The 17,718-nt window shown below is 43.0% G+C and overlaps 1 protein-coding gene across 1 annotated transcript; it reads right to left on the reverse strand.

Moving 5' to 3' along the window:
- Window positions 1–793: 793 nt before the first annotated feature.
- Window positions 794–13,993, reverse strand: LOC116718989 (adhesion G protein-coupled receptor G3-like). The gene is made up of 12 exons (XM_032561308.1): window positions 13,861–13,993; window positions 13,591–13,648; window positions 13,211–13,295; window positions 11,506–11,634; window positions 10,541–10,672; window positions 10,422–10,464; window positions 10,245–10,333; window positions 9,714–9,832; window positions 5,929–6,209; window positions 2,394–2,490; window positions 1,979–2,298; window positions 794–1,891 (listed from the first exon to the last, which is right to left on the reverse strand). The coding sequence occupies exons 1-12, from the start codon at window positions 13,913–13,915 to the stop codon at window positions 1,776–1,778; spliced, it is 1,524 nt and encodes a 507-aa protein (XP_032417199.1). The 5' UTR covers window positions 13,916–13,993; the 3' UTR covers window positions 794–1,775.
- Window positions 13,994–17,718: the final 3,725 nt, after the last annotated feature.

Here is a 17,718-nt window from a genome sequence, read left to right on the forward strand (position 1 = left end):
CTGATCCAGGAACTGATTCGTCAGTTTGCTTGCGGATCGAAATAAAAGGGAAAACACTGATGTTTCACTCGTCACATTTCCTTGTTTTAAGATTTTATTGATTGTGCAATTTTTCTGATGGGAAAAAAGACGCGTCACAAAATATTACAAATTATTGGAATTTTCCCTTGTCTGGCAACATTTTGTTTCACACAGCAAATAGTTTCCCACAGCAATATTAAACCATCACCTATAAAGTCAAAAAACCAACACAGTGGATCCTGTGTTCTAATTTCAAATTTTTTAAAAGTATAAGTGTCGTGTCCAAATGAACTTTAATGATAAAAATCCTCACCTGTGCTGATGCATTATTGAGCTCTGCAGAAAGGCACTAACCAGGTCGGCCAAGCTCAGCCAAGCCATTTTTGGATGCCAAGGTGAGACAGAAAACAGTCACTGGAATATTTGGAAAGTGACTAAATGTTTTAGCCGAGGGGTTCAAAAAGTTGGTACTTGAGGGCCGGCATCCTGCACGTTTTAATTCTCTCCCTGCTGGTAGTAACAACCTTTTCAGTATGTCAGCGTTCTTCTTAGGCCTTCTAATGAGCCATCATTTGACCCAGGCGCGTTAAACCAGGGAGAGACTAAAACATGCAGGATGCCGGCCCTGCAGGACCCACTTTGGGCACCCCTGTTTTAGCCCAACTTCTATAAGCCAGCCAGGTGTTTCTTGCTTCATCCTTGCTCTGTCAGCATGAGTATTTTCTGTAGCGGACAGAATCATCTCATAACAGAGAAATCACATAAATCCAAGCAAAGTTGAATTTTTTATTTATAAGTAAATAATGTAAATTTGTCCCTAGTGACATAGTTTGGTAAGAGTAACAAGTCAATCACAACTATCTCCCCCATTTGTTTCCAGTTTTCTTTTATCATCCAGCCATTGTTTCATCTGAACAGATTAAGACTATAATCAGAATTTATGTATCAGAAAAATAAACATCATTTACTTGTTTATTATTGTAAGGCTTCAAGTTGTTTTCACTTTGCCTATTTTACATATATTGTCCACTTGATGTCGCAGCAGATCAAGTGAAGCACCGTGATGCACCAGATCATGAGTCCAACAATTGGATGGAATGCCTCAGGGCTTCAGGAAGCTTCATCTCACCATCACTAGAATCCAGAGCGCTGCATAGAACGCCTTTATAGGAGATCATAGATTAAGTCACAAAAAAATCCAAAAAGCTCAGGGAACATAAAAAGACCAAACACTGAGAGGCCCAGATGTAAAGCTAAGACTCAGGCATCAGAGGACTGGCAATTTGGCTCCTTTTCAGCTCTGGCTGATTCAGTAGAGAATTTGCAGGTGCATGTAATTAGCTCAGCAGGTTCTCCGTGAAGCAGCGACCTCCTGGCTCCCTCTGGTGGATGGCTGTAGGAACTGAACAAACACCCACCCAGAAGCCAAACCCCAGCTGTCCAACAGTTTGGTTGGGTAAAACCATCTATTAGTTAAACTGAAAAACTTTGGATGGACACAGATGTCCATCCAATCAGGTGAATATCAGGTTTTATTTCCTGATATATTTAATAAACATAAAAACTGAACAATAAATACATGCAAAGAACATCATATTTCTGGAGCACTGTCTTTTTAAAGAAATCTTATAGAAAAGAATAACATTAGCAAAAAGAGTCATTGTATGCAATATTATAATGCATATAAAAGGAATCCACTAGTCAGTCAACACCTAATATAGGTACTGTTTGTTCATACAGCAAAAATCAGTGATTCAGTTATTGAAGCTGGTTGTCATCATTTTCTGGGTGGAAGGATCTCGGACTGAAGAGTTGTTTTCTGATCGAGACTTGCATGATAAAGCCACTGACCACAGGAAGATAAATAGACCTGAACAGACAAAAGAACCAGTAAATCATTCAGGTGAATCAACCTGTCAGTGGATACCAACATTTAGCGTCGCATATACTGACTGACCTTGCAGAGAGTTAAAGATGGTGAACAAGTAGATTCCAGGTAAGTTAACATAGGTGAGGATGGCTAGTCCCCATGGTAACCCCAGTACACAGCTGAGGCCGAGAACTGTGGCGCCGTCCTTCCATAACCTGGACTCTTTCTCCTTGCTCATCTTCTTCCAGTCGCTGGACTCACGTTCTCCTCTGCCACGTCGTAACTCCCGCATTTTAAACACCACCAGCAACAGCATGCAGGTATTATACAGAACCACCAGGCAAAGAAAAGCCACAGTGATGTACGTGACCAACTTTGTCTGTGGGATGTCACTGTTCATCCAGCATCTGTTCATCAAGAAGTAACAAAACAGAGACTTTTGTTGTTTGGGAGTTTCATTGACTGACTCGGTTGCACATGTGAACTCATGGAAATGTCTTACATTTCTGATGTTTGGTCGTTGGAATCCCTCGATTTCAGAGTGTATCTGCCATAGACACGTAAAGGCCCACAAATTGCCACAACAAGGGTAGGAAAACCTGAGGAGAAAGCAAGAGGAAGGACAAACCGCAGCTATATCATTAGAATCAAGATCAAAAACAAAACCTAACATAGTGTTACATGCTCACACTTTGCTTCCGCCTCCTGATTGTTTATTTTTGTTTTTATTGTTGGCACTTTGACGGTTCACTGGGGGTAGCGGGGCACAGCCAGCCAAGGTGTTTTAGCTGGGCTGGTGGCGTACCTGAGGGGGATGAGTGATGGTGGCGTGTAAGAAGCTGCCGCAGCAGCGGAGTTTTAGGCTAAGAAAAATTGATTAAAAATACGGTGCGGGAAGGCTCTGGATGGAAAAGGAGTACCTTCACCTCAGGATGGATCCACCCAGAGGGGAGCGTCGGAAGTTTTGACCAGGATGAAGTTTGTTTTTGTTTGTTTGGATTTGTTTTGGGAAAACCGGCTGGACGCTAAAGAATTTTAGCACCGGGGAGTTACACGCCTGCCAAGATCAACCACCGACGAAATCACCAGAGGTGCGGTTTTTAGGAAAAGAGAAAAAACTATATATTTAAAGATAAAGAAAAAAAACTATTAAACGGAGCGGCTGATGAATGTGTCAGGATCTGTGTTTTTCTGTGTTTATTTAGAGTTTTCTGTGTCCTTAGTCTCTTCGTTGTCCTGTCCTCCCCTTGATTGTTCCCAGGTGTGTCTCGTCTCTGTGATTACCCTCCCGTGTATTTAACTCCACCTGTGTTCCTTGTTCCTCGTCGGGTCCTCGTCAATGTTAGCGTCTATGTTTCGTCAGTGTTTCCTTGTGCCTGCTTCTTGTTGCTGGACTTATTTATAATTAAACAAATCATCATTTTCATCTGACCTGGGTCCGCTGCGCCTGCCTCACCACCAACACCACACCGCTTCATGACAGAAGGACCCGACCAAACCGATCGGTGAGGCAGCTTAATATGGATCCAGCTGGATTAAAAATGTTCCCTCCTAAGAGGCAAACCGGACCGAGGCGGAGATCCAGCGGGGAGGAGAGGGCATTGGCGGAAGCTCTCGCCGACCTACAGCGGGAGCTTTTCCGGGGGACGAGATTGGTGTTGGCACCCCCCGGATACGGCCCCCGTCGATTCCTCCGTCCGGGAGGTCAGCGACGTGAGCCGCCGGCAGATCCGGCCCCTCGTCGCTTTCCGGAGCCACTTCCTCCGCTGTCTGCCCGGAGACAGCGACGTGAGCCGCCGGCAGACCCGGCCCCTCGTCGCTTTCCGGAGCCGCCACCTCCACGGTCAGCCCGGAGACAGCGACGTGAGCCGCCGGCAGACCCGGCCCCTCGTCGCTTTCCGGAGCCGCCACCTCCACGGTCAGCCCGGAGACAGCGACGTGAGCCGCCGGCAGACCCGGCCCCTCGTCGCTTTCCGGAGCCGCCACCTCCACGGTCAGCCCGGAGACAGCGACGTGAGCCGCCGGTGGACCCGGCCCCTCGTCGCCTTCCGGAGCTGTCACCCCCGCAGCCGGTTCCAAGGCTTCGCTGCGGCTCGCCCCCGCGGCCGGTTCCAAGGCTTCGCTGCGGCTCGCCCCCGCGGCCGGTTCCAAGGCTTCGCTGCGGCTCGCCCCCGCGGCCGGTTCCAAGGCTTCGCTGCGGCTCGCCCCCGCGGCCGGTTCCAAGGCTTCGCTGCGGCTCGCCTCCGCGGCCGGTTCCAAGGCTTCGCTGCGGCTCGCCTCCGCGGCCGGTTCCAAGGCTTCGCTGCGGCTCGCCCCCGCGGCCGGTTCCAAGGCTTCGCTGCGGCTCGCCTACGCGGCCGGTTCCAAGGCTTCGCTCCGGCGCACCCGAGGCCGAGTCAGCCGGCGTTCCAGCCGGCGCACCCGAGGCCGAATCAGCCGGCGTTCCAGCCGGCGCACCCGAGGCCGAATCAGCCGGCGTTCCAGCCGGCGCACCTGAGACTCCCTGTGTTCCTACCGAGACTCCCTGTGTTCCTTCCGAGACCCCCTGCGTTCCTCCTGAGACCCTGACCTCCTGCGTTCCTCCTGAGACCCTGACCTCCTGCGTTCCTCCTGAGACCCTGACCTCCAGCGTTCCTCCTGAGACCCTGACCTCCTGCGTTCCTCCTGAGACCCTGACCTCCTGCGTTCCTCCTGAGACCCTGACCTCCTGCGTTCCTCCTGAGACCCTGACCTCCTGCGTTCCACCCGAGACCGAGACCCCCTGCGTTCCACCCGAGACCGAGACCCCCTGCGTTCCACCCGAGACCGAGACCCCCTGCGTTCCACCCGAGACCGAGACCCCCTGCGTTCCACCCGAGACCGAGACCCCCTGCGTTCCACCCGAGACCGAGACCCCCTGCGTTCCACCCGAGACCGAGACTCCCTGCGTTCCACCCGAGACCGAGACCCCCAGCGTTCCGACCGAGACCCCCTGTGCTCCACCAGAGACCCTGCCTCGGGGGGCTCGTCGTCGCCGTCTGTGGGCGGCCCCCGGGACTCATCGCCACCTCCAGCGCCGCGGACGGCCGCCGGACGGCCTCCGTGGTTCCCGCCTCCAGCGCCGCGGACGGCCGCCGGACCGCCTCCGTGGTTCCCGCCGCCGCGGACGACCGCCGGACCACCTCCGTGGTTCCTGCCTCCTTTGCCTCCGCCCACCCTGTGGGTAGTTTTTTGTTTGTTTATGGACTCTTGGCCCTTCTTGTGTTTCCGCCCACGATGGTGGGTAGTTTTTTGTTTTTCTGGACTCTGGCCCCCCGTCCAGCGCCCCTCCGCCCACCCTTGTTGTGTTTTTGTTTTTTGGGCGTCTGGTAGCCGCCCTTGAGGGGGGGGTACTGTCAGGATCTGTGTTTTTCTGTGTTTATTTAGAGTTTTCTGTGTCCTTAGTCTCTTCGTTGTCCTGTCCTCCCCTTGATTGTTCCCAGGTGTGTCTCGTCTCTGTGATTACCCTCCCGTGTATTTAACTCCACCTGTGTTCCTTGTTCCTCGTCGGGTCCTCGTCAATGTTAGCGTCTATGTTTCGTCAGTGTTTCCTTGTGCCTGCTTCTTGTTGCTGGACTTATTTATAATTAAACAAATCATCATTTTCATCTGACCTGGGTCCGCTGCGCCTGCCTCACCACCAACACCACACCGCTTCATGACAGAATGAGGGAATGAATAAACTGCAAATCGCCCTTCTCAATGGATGCCAGCTAGTCAAGGAATATGATCTACTGATTGGACATATAAGGTAAGCCCCCGCCACAGTGTGTGTTCTGTCAGGTGCCCAGTTTTGTTTCTCTTTACTTTCTTCCTTTTTGTGTAAATCATTATCGCACTTATTGTTGCAGCCCCTTCTCTCCCGTAATCGGTATAAAAAAATAAGAACGAGCCAGGGTGAGGGTAGTGGGACGTAACAATAGTCACTGTTTAGAGATTTATGCAAACAGTGACTACACAAATTTGTTAATTGTTTGGAGCAATTAGCTTCTTGCTCCCAACCAGAGTCCCAAACTCACCCCATCCCACCAGGCAGAGTTTGAGCAGGTATCTTCTGACGTAGATGTTAAAGACTCGGATGAGGAGAAGGTAAAGGTGGAATCCTTCCACAGCCACCCAGGTGAGGGTGGCCAGCAGAGACCAGTGCAGGAAGAGGCCCAGACCTCCACAAACCCAGCTGTACTTGTTCTCATCTGGCAGAAAAGACCAGAAACTGCCACTCAGGAAGCCGAGGTGGAGGCACAACAACGCCGTTGTTAGCTGCATGTGGATGCTGAGGGCCTTTTCCGAACGTCGTCGACTAAAGGAGACAAGACAGAAATGAATTGTTTGCTTTTTAATTTTAAAGGATATTTTTGGCTCTAGTGGCCTTTATTTGCTAATGACTAAATAGAAAAGTGGGTTGTGATAAAGGGGTAAGACATGCAGCCTGTGATGGCTGTGACTGAGGCCTCCATACATGGAGGCTTTATCTGTGCACCCAGAGATGTGTTGTTAGTTTTATAATGCAGATGCAAAATATTTGCTGACTCTGACATTTCCTACACGACTACAGTTCACCTTGATGTCTTGCTGTGCAATGCAACAAATCAAATGATTGGAGTTGGTCAATCGCACGATTCAGGCAGTAAACCTTTAAAGTTTTATTTAGAACATCCTTTGAAGAGTTTTCTGAACCAAACACCACAGTAACCTGCAGCAATTGACTGGGTCAGAACTGATTACTTATTTTCCATGTATTCCACTGTTTTGGACCCAAAGATGTTGTGAATATTCTTGTGAGTCTCCATGACTCCCTCAATTTCTCTGAACTCCTGCCATATTTCTGTTGCCACTCAAACTAAACAAAAAATGAGACCAGAGTCATTTGAGGAGTTTTTGTTTTGTTCCAGCTGTAGGTGGCTGCTTCTGTGGTGATTTAAAGAAATAGTTCTAGAGTTCTTTAGTAATTTTCTTTTGAACTATTATTAATTTATCTACAGTAGATTTTTCTCTTGGTGCCTTTAGTTAGTCCAAGTCTTTATGGACCTGGAGGCTGAAGCTAACAGGTAATTCAACAAGTGCCAAGACTAAAGCAATCTCAAAACATCAGGTTTGTGTGAATGTTACTTTGACTTGTTAAACTGATGTGATGTTGACATTTGTTGCTCAGTTCCAAATAAGATGATTGTGAAATGAAACTGTTCACTATGACTCATCTTCCTGTGAGAAATAGGTTTTGAGAACAGAGTGTAAATTATTTCAGTGGTGTGAGAATGACCCACTGACAGGTAAGGTCCAAAAATATTAAACAGTTTAAAGTAAAGCATATTTTCTTGATTTTTACACTGCCTAACTCTTCTATCAGTCAAATCCTGTAACGGTGTCACGTTAGGTCTACTGTGTCTTTCTTCAAGTGTGAGATCCCTCTTATGATTCAAAGACTCCATAAAGATATGAGAAAAACTCAGTCAGAACCTCATCATTGTGTGTGACAAACTTCTCATATAATACATTAATAACTGCCTCTACACAACAGATGTTGCAATGGGTGTTACAATCTGTGCTTAGTGTTTGTTTTTCTAAGCTGAAAGAACATATCGTAAGACATGTGGTTTCTCATCCATTGCTGCTAGTCAAACGATTTCGCTAGCTTACATTGATCTGAACAACATAAAATTGTATAAAGATCACATACCTGATCAAATGCGTGTGCTTTTTCAGATAGTTCAGCAGAAGCTTTTTTTCTGATATTGGAAGGTGTAGAACTGATTATTTATAATTTATTTTCCCCAAAAATCTTTAGAGATAAAGAAGAAGCAGGTTTTCTTAGATTTGTCTTTAGTTACTATCATAGTATTTTTCAGCCACTGATGGGTAATACTAAAAGTTCATTTGACCAGAGCATCGTCCTCCATGTGTTTGCTAAGTCCCCGAAATGGTTTGTAGCAAATCCCAAACATACCATTTCTTCAAACCATGGCTTTTCCCCCCCACGCTCTCCATACCATTTGTGAAATACCTGGTTAAATGCCCCCACATACTCAGGTGCATTTCACTCTGCAGAGGTCAATGCTTACTTCAGGCAAACTCAATACAGACATCCACCAGGCATGGAAGTGCAAAGGAAAACCACAAACTCAACCACATTCGCATGCTCTGTCACACAGGAAACTTCTTAGTGGGAAACAGTGTTCACACTAATAAGTGTGCAATAGCTGCCCTATTACAGAATAATGTTCCGTTGGCACCACAAGAGACTAAATGACCAACAGCAGCAGAAAAGCAGATGAAGTGTCTTCCCCAAGGACACAACAAGTGTGAATATGTCCTTCAGAATCTTTGTAACTAATTTGGTGGTGTGTTCAGGGACACTGTCCATTTAAAAAACTCATATGTGCCTAGACTTTGAGTTTCTGAGACCTTGCTTCAATATTTCCACAGAATGTTTTTGTGATTCCACACTTCGGAAAGTTCAGTCAGAGTATTTGCAAACTGTAATCTGCCTGTCTGAGTATTTTTTTATATATTTTTTGAGTAATGGCTTCTATTTTGCAATGTGGCCTTGCAGCTTTTTTCAGCACAGGATATGTGTCTCTCTGGGTGCCAACGCTATCATCTTCAACCAGTCTCTACACCTTGCTTGTTTTGTGGTTGAGTTGAACACTCACACCACAACCCTTCCCTGTTCCATCCTATCCTATCCTATCTGGGTCACAGAACACTATGATGACAGAGGGACTTCATGACATTTATACTTGTGCATAAACGGTTGTGGTATGTGACACTTCTACCCATGAAAAACCACTTGTTCAAAATTCTCAGAGTCAGCCTTATTATTACCCAGTTTGTGCAACACAAAGAGTTTGACTTTGGTTCCACATTACTCTCAATTTAGACATTTTAAATATTAAATATTAGAAGGGTAATAAGGTGTTTCTTTGTAAATATATATGAAGCAGGGGTTGTGTTAATGGAATATTCTCCATCCTTGTTCTTTTTAATGCTGACAGAAAAAACCTGAAGGTCATCTGTCATTTTATTACATACCTGACCACTTGGTGCAGATGCGTCAACATTTTCAACTTTACGTACAGTTTACATTGTGTAGGTGACTAAATAAATCAATAATAAAAAAAATTTTCTGAGTATCTTCTCTGACCTGGACACTTAACTAAATGCATCTCGCTATCCGCGAGCTGACCTTTGAAGATTTGTAGACATGACTTTGTCTGGTGCAGGAGGTTCTGCTGAAGTGAGGGATTTCAGAATAACTAAAACTCCTTGTTCAGAATCTTTTTGTCTTCTGATCGCTTCTGTTGGAGAAATTATTCTCTGATTTGAAAACTTTATCTAAAGTGGTGCTAGTAATTCTAGTCTTCAGTGCTGCAGCAGAGCAGGACTTCAGCTTCAGATCAACATCAAAACATTTATACGCTTGATTACGCATAAGCAGGTACAAAATTTAGGTTGGTGTGTGTTCAGGTCACAGCAGGGGAATCATTCATAATTTAATCCTTTAATTTCATTGTTCATATGCAGTTACTGGGGCCACAGCTGGTTGTCACTGTGGAAAAGAATCTACATGTCTTCATCTGCTTGATTTGGATTCTCTGTTCAGTTTGTTGAATAAAGAATCCCATTGAAAATGAAATGCAACTGAATATTTCATTATTATTAGTTTAAAAGTTAATGAGTAAAGACAGATTAGGACAAGATTTAGTTTTTTTTATCCCATCAAGTCAAAAAAATGGACAGCCTTAAAATACAAACTATGATAATCCCATTAATAAAAAAAAAGGTTCAAGTTAAAGTAAAAACTTACTGCAGACCAACATAGATGAAGAGGCTGATGAAAGCAAAGAAGGCAGAGAGCGCCGATCCAACGTAGGTGATGTAGCTGAGAGCCTTAACATGATCCTCATCCACCTTCAAATCTGGATTCTATACAGGGGAAAAATAAGGTTTAACTGAAATGCATTTTATATCAATCATCAGGAGACATTTTGTTTGCTGTTTATGTCTTTCACCTCTGAGATGCTAAGCTATTCACAGCCAAATCTGATCAGTGTGTGTAACTAGCGTAGGAACTGCAGCAAATGTTTCTCATAGATTTGGGGCAGAATGTAAATGCAAAGGGATTTTTCCAAATATGTGTTTGTTAACAATTTGAAAACCATCTGTGATATTCCTGCCACGCAACAATTATGCACTATTTTGTGTTTTGGCCTGTTTCGGAAAATCTTCCAACAATAATTAAGTTTTAGGTGAAAGTGACAATATGCCAATACTTTTAGAAGTCACTATATGGAAATGTAAAACTGTTGATTCTTGGTGACAGAAAAACACGATTTACCACAAGCACAGCGAAAAATCTCAGATGGTTGCAGCTGCAGATAAATTCATCTTCGGTTTTAGTGGTAGAACAGCCTTCACTGCTCCACTCTAATGAAAGCAGAAAAACAAAACATGTAAATCCTGACTTGATGCTTTCATTTAAGAATAGTTAAAAGTGTTTTCATCCATATTGCACCTGTTTCATCCTCCTTCCAAAACACACATGTTCCATTGTTCTCCTGAAACATAGGAAGGGAATCAAAATGAAGGAAAATTCTTGTTTTTAAGTGTTTATCATTGTATTTATTCAATTACCATTTTATTGTGGTAGAAGATTAACTGGACCGGCTCAGTAAGATTGATGATTCGCTGGTTTCCAACCTTCACACACAGGACCTGTCCTCCTAAAACAGTTCCCTCTACAGTCGGCTGCGTACCGGAGATGTTCTGAGGAGTTTGATGCGATGAGGAGACAGAATTATCCTCTCTTTTAAAACTAGTATTCCTCTAGAAGGATAGACTCTACAGCACAGGTGTCAAACTCAAGGCCTGTGGGCCAAATCCAGCCCGCCATAACTTTTTATGTGGCCCTCTAGATTCTAGACTAAACATTAAGTGTCTATCAGTTTCTATCTGTTTGCTCCTGCTCCAATCAGTCCCTCCAGTTTCTTATTATGGAAATACACAAACAATTAACAAATTGCGCCAACAATTGGAAGTTTATTGCAGTTTTTTCTCAAAAACTTTCTTAATTGTACAAAACACCTGCCTCAGCCTTAATTGATGTCAGAATATAGTCCACAATCTAGGCAGTGAGTAATAAAAAGTCGCATTTACCATCATAAATAAGCGTAAACATCGCAAATATTTCCAAATTAGTACCACAAAGACTTTGATTTTTTTTTTGCAGAATATCACAAAAAGAATCTCAAAATCCAGGAGGGAATGAAAGACATTCAATAATATTTTCTATTAAGAATTCATTGATATTTTAACAGTTTGTGGATGGGTTTTATCAATACCTTCTAGCACAAGCGGCCCTTCAAGAGCAGTCATGATCTTGATTTGGCCCAAAACGAAAATGAGTTCGACACCCCTGCTCTAAAGCCTCCATTTTGTACTATAAAACAAAAAATAAAAATAAAAATCATAATGGAAATGAATGCAAATGAGCCTGAAGGAAAGAACCACCTGGTGTGTTCACAGTGGCAACCAACTTCAGCTAGAAGTCCAGCTAAATGTGTAAAGGAGGTTACGCTTGCCTGATCAGAGAATCACACCTGAAATACTGTGATGTTGATCACCGAGGCAACCACCTGGACGGTTTCCTTCGACTGTATTCTTTTCCGTTTCCGAAGAGCTGATAATGGGATTCGGACCTCGTGATTGGACGTGGGGCGTATTTCCACCTTAATAGCAGGACATTAATTAGGATTTTATTCAGAGAAAATCAGTTTTGTTTCAGAACATGCCCTGTAAATACGGTCTACTGGTTTACTACGTCCTAAAAACATTTATGAACATTTCATCAAACTTTGAACACAGTTTATAAACATAAACACCAGGACTCCAGCAAGCTATAGTGAAAAGATTGTAGAAGAAAACCCAAAATGTTCGATTCAAGTCATGCAGTGCAAAGGACGTCAGCTTCTGAATTTGAATAAATAAACCTCAGACATATTTTCCCTCTCAGTGTTGAGGCAATTACTAAATAGAAATAATCTTGGTGATCTAAAACCAGAGAAGTTTGGTCTGATTTAATTTCACACAATGAGAGTAAAAAACTGCTGTATGTGTCTTTATATTTGATATCTGGTTTCAGCTGAATATATTTTTTTCATTCTAATGATTATGGCTTACACCTCATTGAAATCGCCCATTCAGTTTCTCAGAAAATCAGAATTTTAGAGAAATGTCATTATGTTTACAGGACAGCTTCAGTAGACGGTTTCTGACACTCGCTGAAAGGAGAAAAGGTCACAGCTGAAGAAGATTCAGACTGATGTTAATTGGAGGTTGATGGGAAATAAAAAAGGTGCTCAACATCATAACCTTCAGAGGATGGAAGAAAACACCATTCCTGAGTTTTACAGGCTCACAACTCATAGACTGATGTTGGAGTCAGTAGTTGAAGGTGATGTGTTATGTTTCCTTGAAGAGGTCAGGTTAGGATGGGTCTATACAAAACATGTTCATCGCTTTTCACCGAGTCCAGACTCATCTGGCAGGAAGCTTCAGAGCATTCCTTGCTTCTCTGTGCTGACAAGGTTTAAGGAGATGCTGATTTCATTTTTCAGCAGGGTTGATCACCTCTTCACACTACCAAATGTACCAAAGAACCATTATGGTGACCAGAATACTGGCCTTACCAGAGCCCCATGGAGTCTATGGGGTTCTGTCAAGAAGACGATGAGACTCTGGACCCCAACAGTGAAGACGAGTTGAAAGCAACATGGGCTTCCTTAACACCTCAGCAGAACCAGAAGTTGATCACTTCCATGCCACACCATGGCATGGACCTAGATGCATATGTTGTACAATATATTACAGTTTTGTAATATATATATATATATATATATATATATATATATATATATACAGTACAGAGCTAAAGTTTGGACACACTTTCTAATTGAATTCAATGAGAAGGTGTGTCCAAACTTTTGGTCTGTACTGTATATATACTGTATATACATATATATATATATATATATATATATATATATATATATATATATAGAGAGAGAGAGAGAGAGAGAGAGAGAGAGAGAGAGAGAGAGAGAGAGAGAGTTTGGACACCACCTCTGTGTTAAGAGCTATTTTTCATTTTTGATTATCTGAAAAATTAATTTTGGGTTTATCTGTAAGCCATAATTTTCAAGCATTCACAGAAACAAATGCTTGAAATGTCTCACTTCATGAAAAGCAACAATTTCTCATGTGTTTTTGCGTTACAGATAAAGTTTTAACCTCTGATCACCTCACCTGGACTGATGCGATCACATTGACCTTAACAGTGTCATGGAATTGACTCCTTGGTCTGCAGGCTGAATTGTCATTTTCATAGCACCTATCAGGAAATGTTTCACATCAGTCATTTAAATAGAGGTGCAGCACAAGAACAGGTTCAGCACAAATTTCACAGTAAGCAAACACAAGAGCAAAAACATAATGGAGGAACTGTGTACTCCTCTTTGGCCAACATAGCTGTGTCCAAAAGCTGATTTGAATGCAAACCAAGTTTAAAGGGAAAAAAAAAACTTGCAACAATTACAATTTATTAATGGAAAAAGGAAGAAGCCATTAATGAGTAAGAACAGAAGTTTAACTTCAACCATAAGCATGACATCGGAACGATTACTTACTCAATCCCCGTTACATTAACCTGTCTTATACACTCAATGATAACTTGAGAGTTACAGCCTGTAAAATGGACACAGAATATGAAAAAGTCAGAACAGTTCATATCAAACAAAAATGACAACAGAAATAACCAGAGGTACGAGAAAAACCTGACTAATCATTTGAATATCACACATTCAGACAGAAGATAACAACAATGAGCAGCACTAAGCCTGCATGGATACATTAACAACTAAAGTGATGTTCAAACTACAAAACCCCAGAATACTCACCAGCTCTGGTTGTAGGGAAGCAAAGTGTCAGGAGATAAAGAGTAATCCACTTCATGTTGGACTTTCTCAAACAGATACTGATCACCGACTGAGGCGCCACGTTGCTCTGGTGGTTGAGGGTTGCTTTACTTCTGGTTTGATCGCATGCTGAGAGAGAGGTGGCAGAGAGGAGGAAGTGATTAAGTGGATAAGTAATATAGTTAAAAGTAACACATTTCTAAATTAAAGATTTTTTTTGCTGATAAACCCTCTAAATATATTATTTATGGTTCTCTCTTTATGTTTCTGTCCAAATTATGACATTTTCTTGTAAAGTGTTTTATCTAGTCCAGAGGACTCCAAAGCATTCTACACTCATCACTCACTGATGGTGGTAATCTACTAGATAGTAGCCACAGCTGCGCTGGGGCACCACCACCACTGACAGAAGCACCACCACCAGCAGCAGGGAAGGGGGTGAAGTGTCTTGTCCAAGGACACAACGACAGAGACGGATTGAATTGTTCAGTGTTTTAAGATCAATGTGCCCCTTTTTAACTTTAAGACCCTTCCCCTCCAAAGGTCTCTGCACGGCCCTGTGATTGTCAGAGTTTTAGGAGACCAGGTCCTGTTTGTGAAAGCTGGAAACCAGCCAATCAGCAGTCTGAATGAGCCGATCCAGTTAATCTTTTACCACAATAATAATGATTCCTTTCCTATGTTTCAGGAGAACAGTGGAACATGTGTGTTTTGGAAGGAGGATGAAACAGGTGCAACATGGATGCAGGCAACTTTACTACTATTTAATGAAAGCATCAAGTCAGGTTTTGTTTTTCTGCTTTCATTAGAGTGGAGCAGTGAAGGCTGTTCTACCACTAAAACTGAAGATGAATTTATCTGCAGCTGCCATCGCCTCGGCCTTTTCCTGTGCTTGTGGTAAGTTATGTTTCTCTGTCACCAGTAAAAAACAGTTTTCTAAAAATATCCACACTCAATTTTAGCAGTAACCAAGGGTTTTATATAACAGAGCAACACACTGTGCTGCGTTATCATGAACGGATGTAATACATGGTTTTTAATGAACCTCTCAAAAGGGCTCCATGTATTTTCATTCCAACCTCTTGTATCAATATTTTATAGGAACTTTTGCTGCAGTTACAGATTAGACTTATTTTATTGTTGTTGCACAAAGACACATCGCTTTGGCCACTGGAGAGGACGGGTGGAATCAGAGAGGATCTGGTTTACTCTGGCTAAGCAGCGTCTGTGTGCAATGTTCTGGGTAGGGGGGAGTGGAGTCCCAATGATCCTCTCCACTTTCCTTCCCACTTTTTGCAGACAAAATACTATATATATATATATGTGTGTGTGTGTATACACCCTTCACCTCCCCTTCAGGAAGTATCAAGTTATGTTCGTTTCTGCTTGTTTGTACATCAGCCATTACACCAGAACACTGATCTTCAAATCCAGACCAGGAGGTCCGGTTTCCTGTAGCTTTTAGATGCGTCTCTGCTTCAACACACCTGAGTCAAATAATGAGGTCATTAGCAGGACCCTGCAGAGCCTGACTGGATGAAGACTGCTGTTGTAGAACATGCAGCTTTATTTCTCTCTAAGGTTCTCAGGGGGAAAATGAATCATAAATAATCCGTTCTACATCTTCCACTCTTGGAAAAAAAAGCTTCTTCTGAAACACCTGAAGAAGCAGATGCATTTGAACCGATAAGTGATCTTTATATAATGTGCTTGTGATCAGCAAAGTAAATAGTTTGATAAGCAGCTATAAATAAAAATCCAAATGTGTCTCATGCCTTGTTCTTTCAACTTAAAAAAAAAACAACCTCTAACCACAGAGACCCATTGCAACATCTGCTGTGTAGAGGCAGAGTTTTTATTACACTGAATGAGAAGTTTGTCACCAACATCCTGTGTTGTAGTACTTGAGAGCGGTCCTGGTGTTCAGAACACTTTTTGATGGTCTCGTCTGCTTAGGGCTCTGGGGCAACGAGCCCCCTAAGTGGAACTGATATATTTCTGTCGTTTTCTTTGTTTTTAGTAATGATTTCTATGTGATTATATTAACAAAACACCCCATTTAATATAAAGTAGTTAAATTTTATTTTGCAATAATATATTTTTGATCATATAGAAATCATTCTTTATATGGGCAAAAAGAAAAAAAACAACAACTTGCTCTTGGGGTCCGCCTGGTGGCCGGGGTAGGTCACGCTTCACCGGTAACACGAGCTGCCCTGCAATGTGCAGCGCGCGCGTCCGAAACACCGGTGGAGGAGAAGTAAACAAGACAACAAACGAGGACTTATCCTTCAGGGACAGAGAGGAGAGGAAGAATAGAAAAAAAGAGACAAGATCAAGGTATGTTTGCATGCGTCTTGGTAATGTAATGTTTATCAAAGATTTATGGAGCTGTTGATGGAAAGTTAGCTTAATAGCGACCTTAACCAGTCCAGTTATGTTAAGGTACATTTATGTTAGCGTCTTTGTATTTGTGTAACTAACTTTAAATGAGTTGATTTTCGATGTGTCCCCATATATTTCGGAGGCTTTTGGCTTCAAAACAGTGTGTTTGACAAGAAACATCTCAATGTTTGACAATGTCTAGCAAAATGTACCATGTAAAGCTAAGAAGACTCGGGCCCTGCAGGCTGCTTAAGCTATTGCTGATGAGGCAGAAGATTTGCAGGTGTGTGTAGCGACTCCTCAGGTCCACCTCGGGTGAACAGTAACCTCGTTACTCCCTCTGGTGGATGACTGTGAGAGCTGCACAAGACCCACACAGAACTCAAACCCCAGCTTCCCAGCAAAAACACTGAGCTCCTTTAAATCAAGGCTAAAAGCCACCTGTTTAGAGTTGCCTTTGATTAATAACCTTTCAATGCATTTTATTTATATTTGTTTGATTTTGATGCCATTTAACACAATTTTATGTTTACTGTTTTGTAACTTGTTACTGTTCTTTGTTTTTGCGGTGTAAAGCATTTTGAACTACCTTGTTGCTGAAATGTGCTGTACAAATACACTTCATTTGATCTGACTTTGCCTTTTCCCTCCTGGAGAAATTCCAGATGTCCATATGGGCAACGGAGAAGATAACAGCTCCATCTTCATTGCTTCAATTTTTTTTAAAAATTGCATCATTTTATTTTAAATAACTAGTCCGTAAATTGGTTTTTACTATGCATTTGGCCCACGTGCAGAACATTCTTTAGATTAACTAAGAAAAGGTTAATAAAGTTTATTGAACTATGAATAATGAATGTGTATCTTCGTCCGGGAGTCTGGTGATGGGGGTAAGTAGCAGAGTCACTGATGAATAATGTGGAATGGAGCCCAAACTGATGGAGACGAAGAACAATAGTCTGCCGGAGAAGGGTAGGGAGTGATTGGGTTCCAGAGTTTGAGTTCTTGTGTGGGTGTTGATCCAGAGTTGTGTAAAGCTGGGAGCCAGAGATCTGTGGAGCTGTCTGGTGGAGGCTGCTGTATGGTAATACCGTTGGAGGGCAGGCAGGTTACTCAGCACAGACTTGTTGGAAGAGGAACAAGACGTTCATAACATTTGAACCAGAGAACATCAGAGTTCTATAAACTAATTGTCTTTAGAACACAAGGAGAAACCAGGGCAGCACAGGGAGACAAATTCAGTAGTGATGAGAAGTGCTGAGGCTTCAGAGCGTGGGTCGAGTAATCCAGGAGGATTTTTATGAAGCGTGTATCGAGGCATGTAATGATGGAGCAGCTTGTGACGTTTGAAGTCACGGAAGTGGGCCGTACCACGTGACTGATCCAGGAACTGATTCATCGTCAGTTTGCTTGCGGATCGAAATAAAAGGGAAAACACTGATGTTTCACTCGTCA

Source organism: Xiphophorus hellerii, chromosome 4 (genome assembly GCF_003331165.1).
Source record: "Xiphophorus hellerii strain 12219 chromosome 4, Xiphophorus_hellerii-4.1, whole genome shotgun sequence".
In the NCBI taxonomy this organism is placed as follows: Eukaryota; Metazoa; Chordata; class Actinopteri; order Cyprinodontiformes; family Poeciliidae; genus Xiphophorus; species Xiphophorus hellerii.

Coding starts and splice junctions, on each gene's coding strand:
- LOC116718989 (XM_032561308.1), bottom strand. CDS start 13,915: ATGAAGTGGATTACTCTTTATCTCCTGACACTTTGCTTCCCTACAACC. Junction 13,296..13,590: donor GTTAATGTAACGGGGATTGA/GTAAGTAATCGT, acceptor ATTTCCTGATAG/GTGCTATGAAAATGACAATT. Junction 10,673..11,505: donor TCAACATCACAGTATTTCAG/GTGTGATTCTCT, acceptor CAAACTCCTCAG/AACATCTCCGGTACGCAGCC.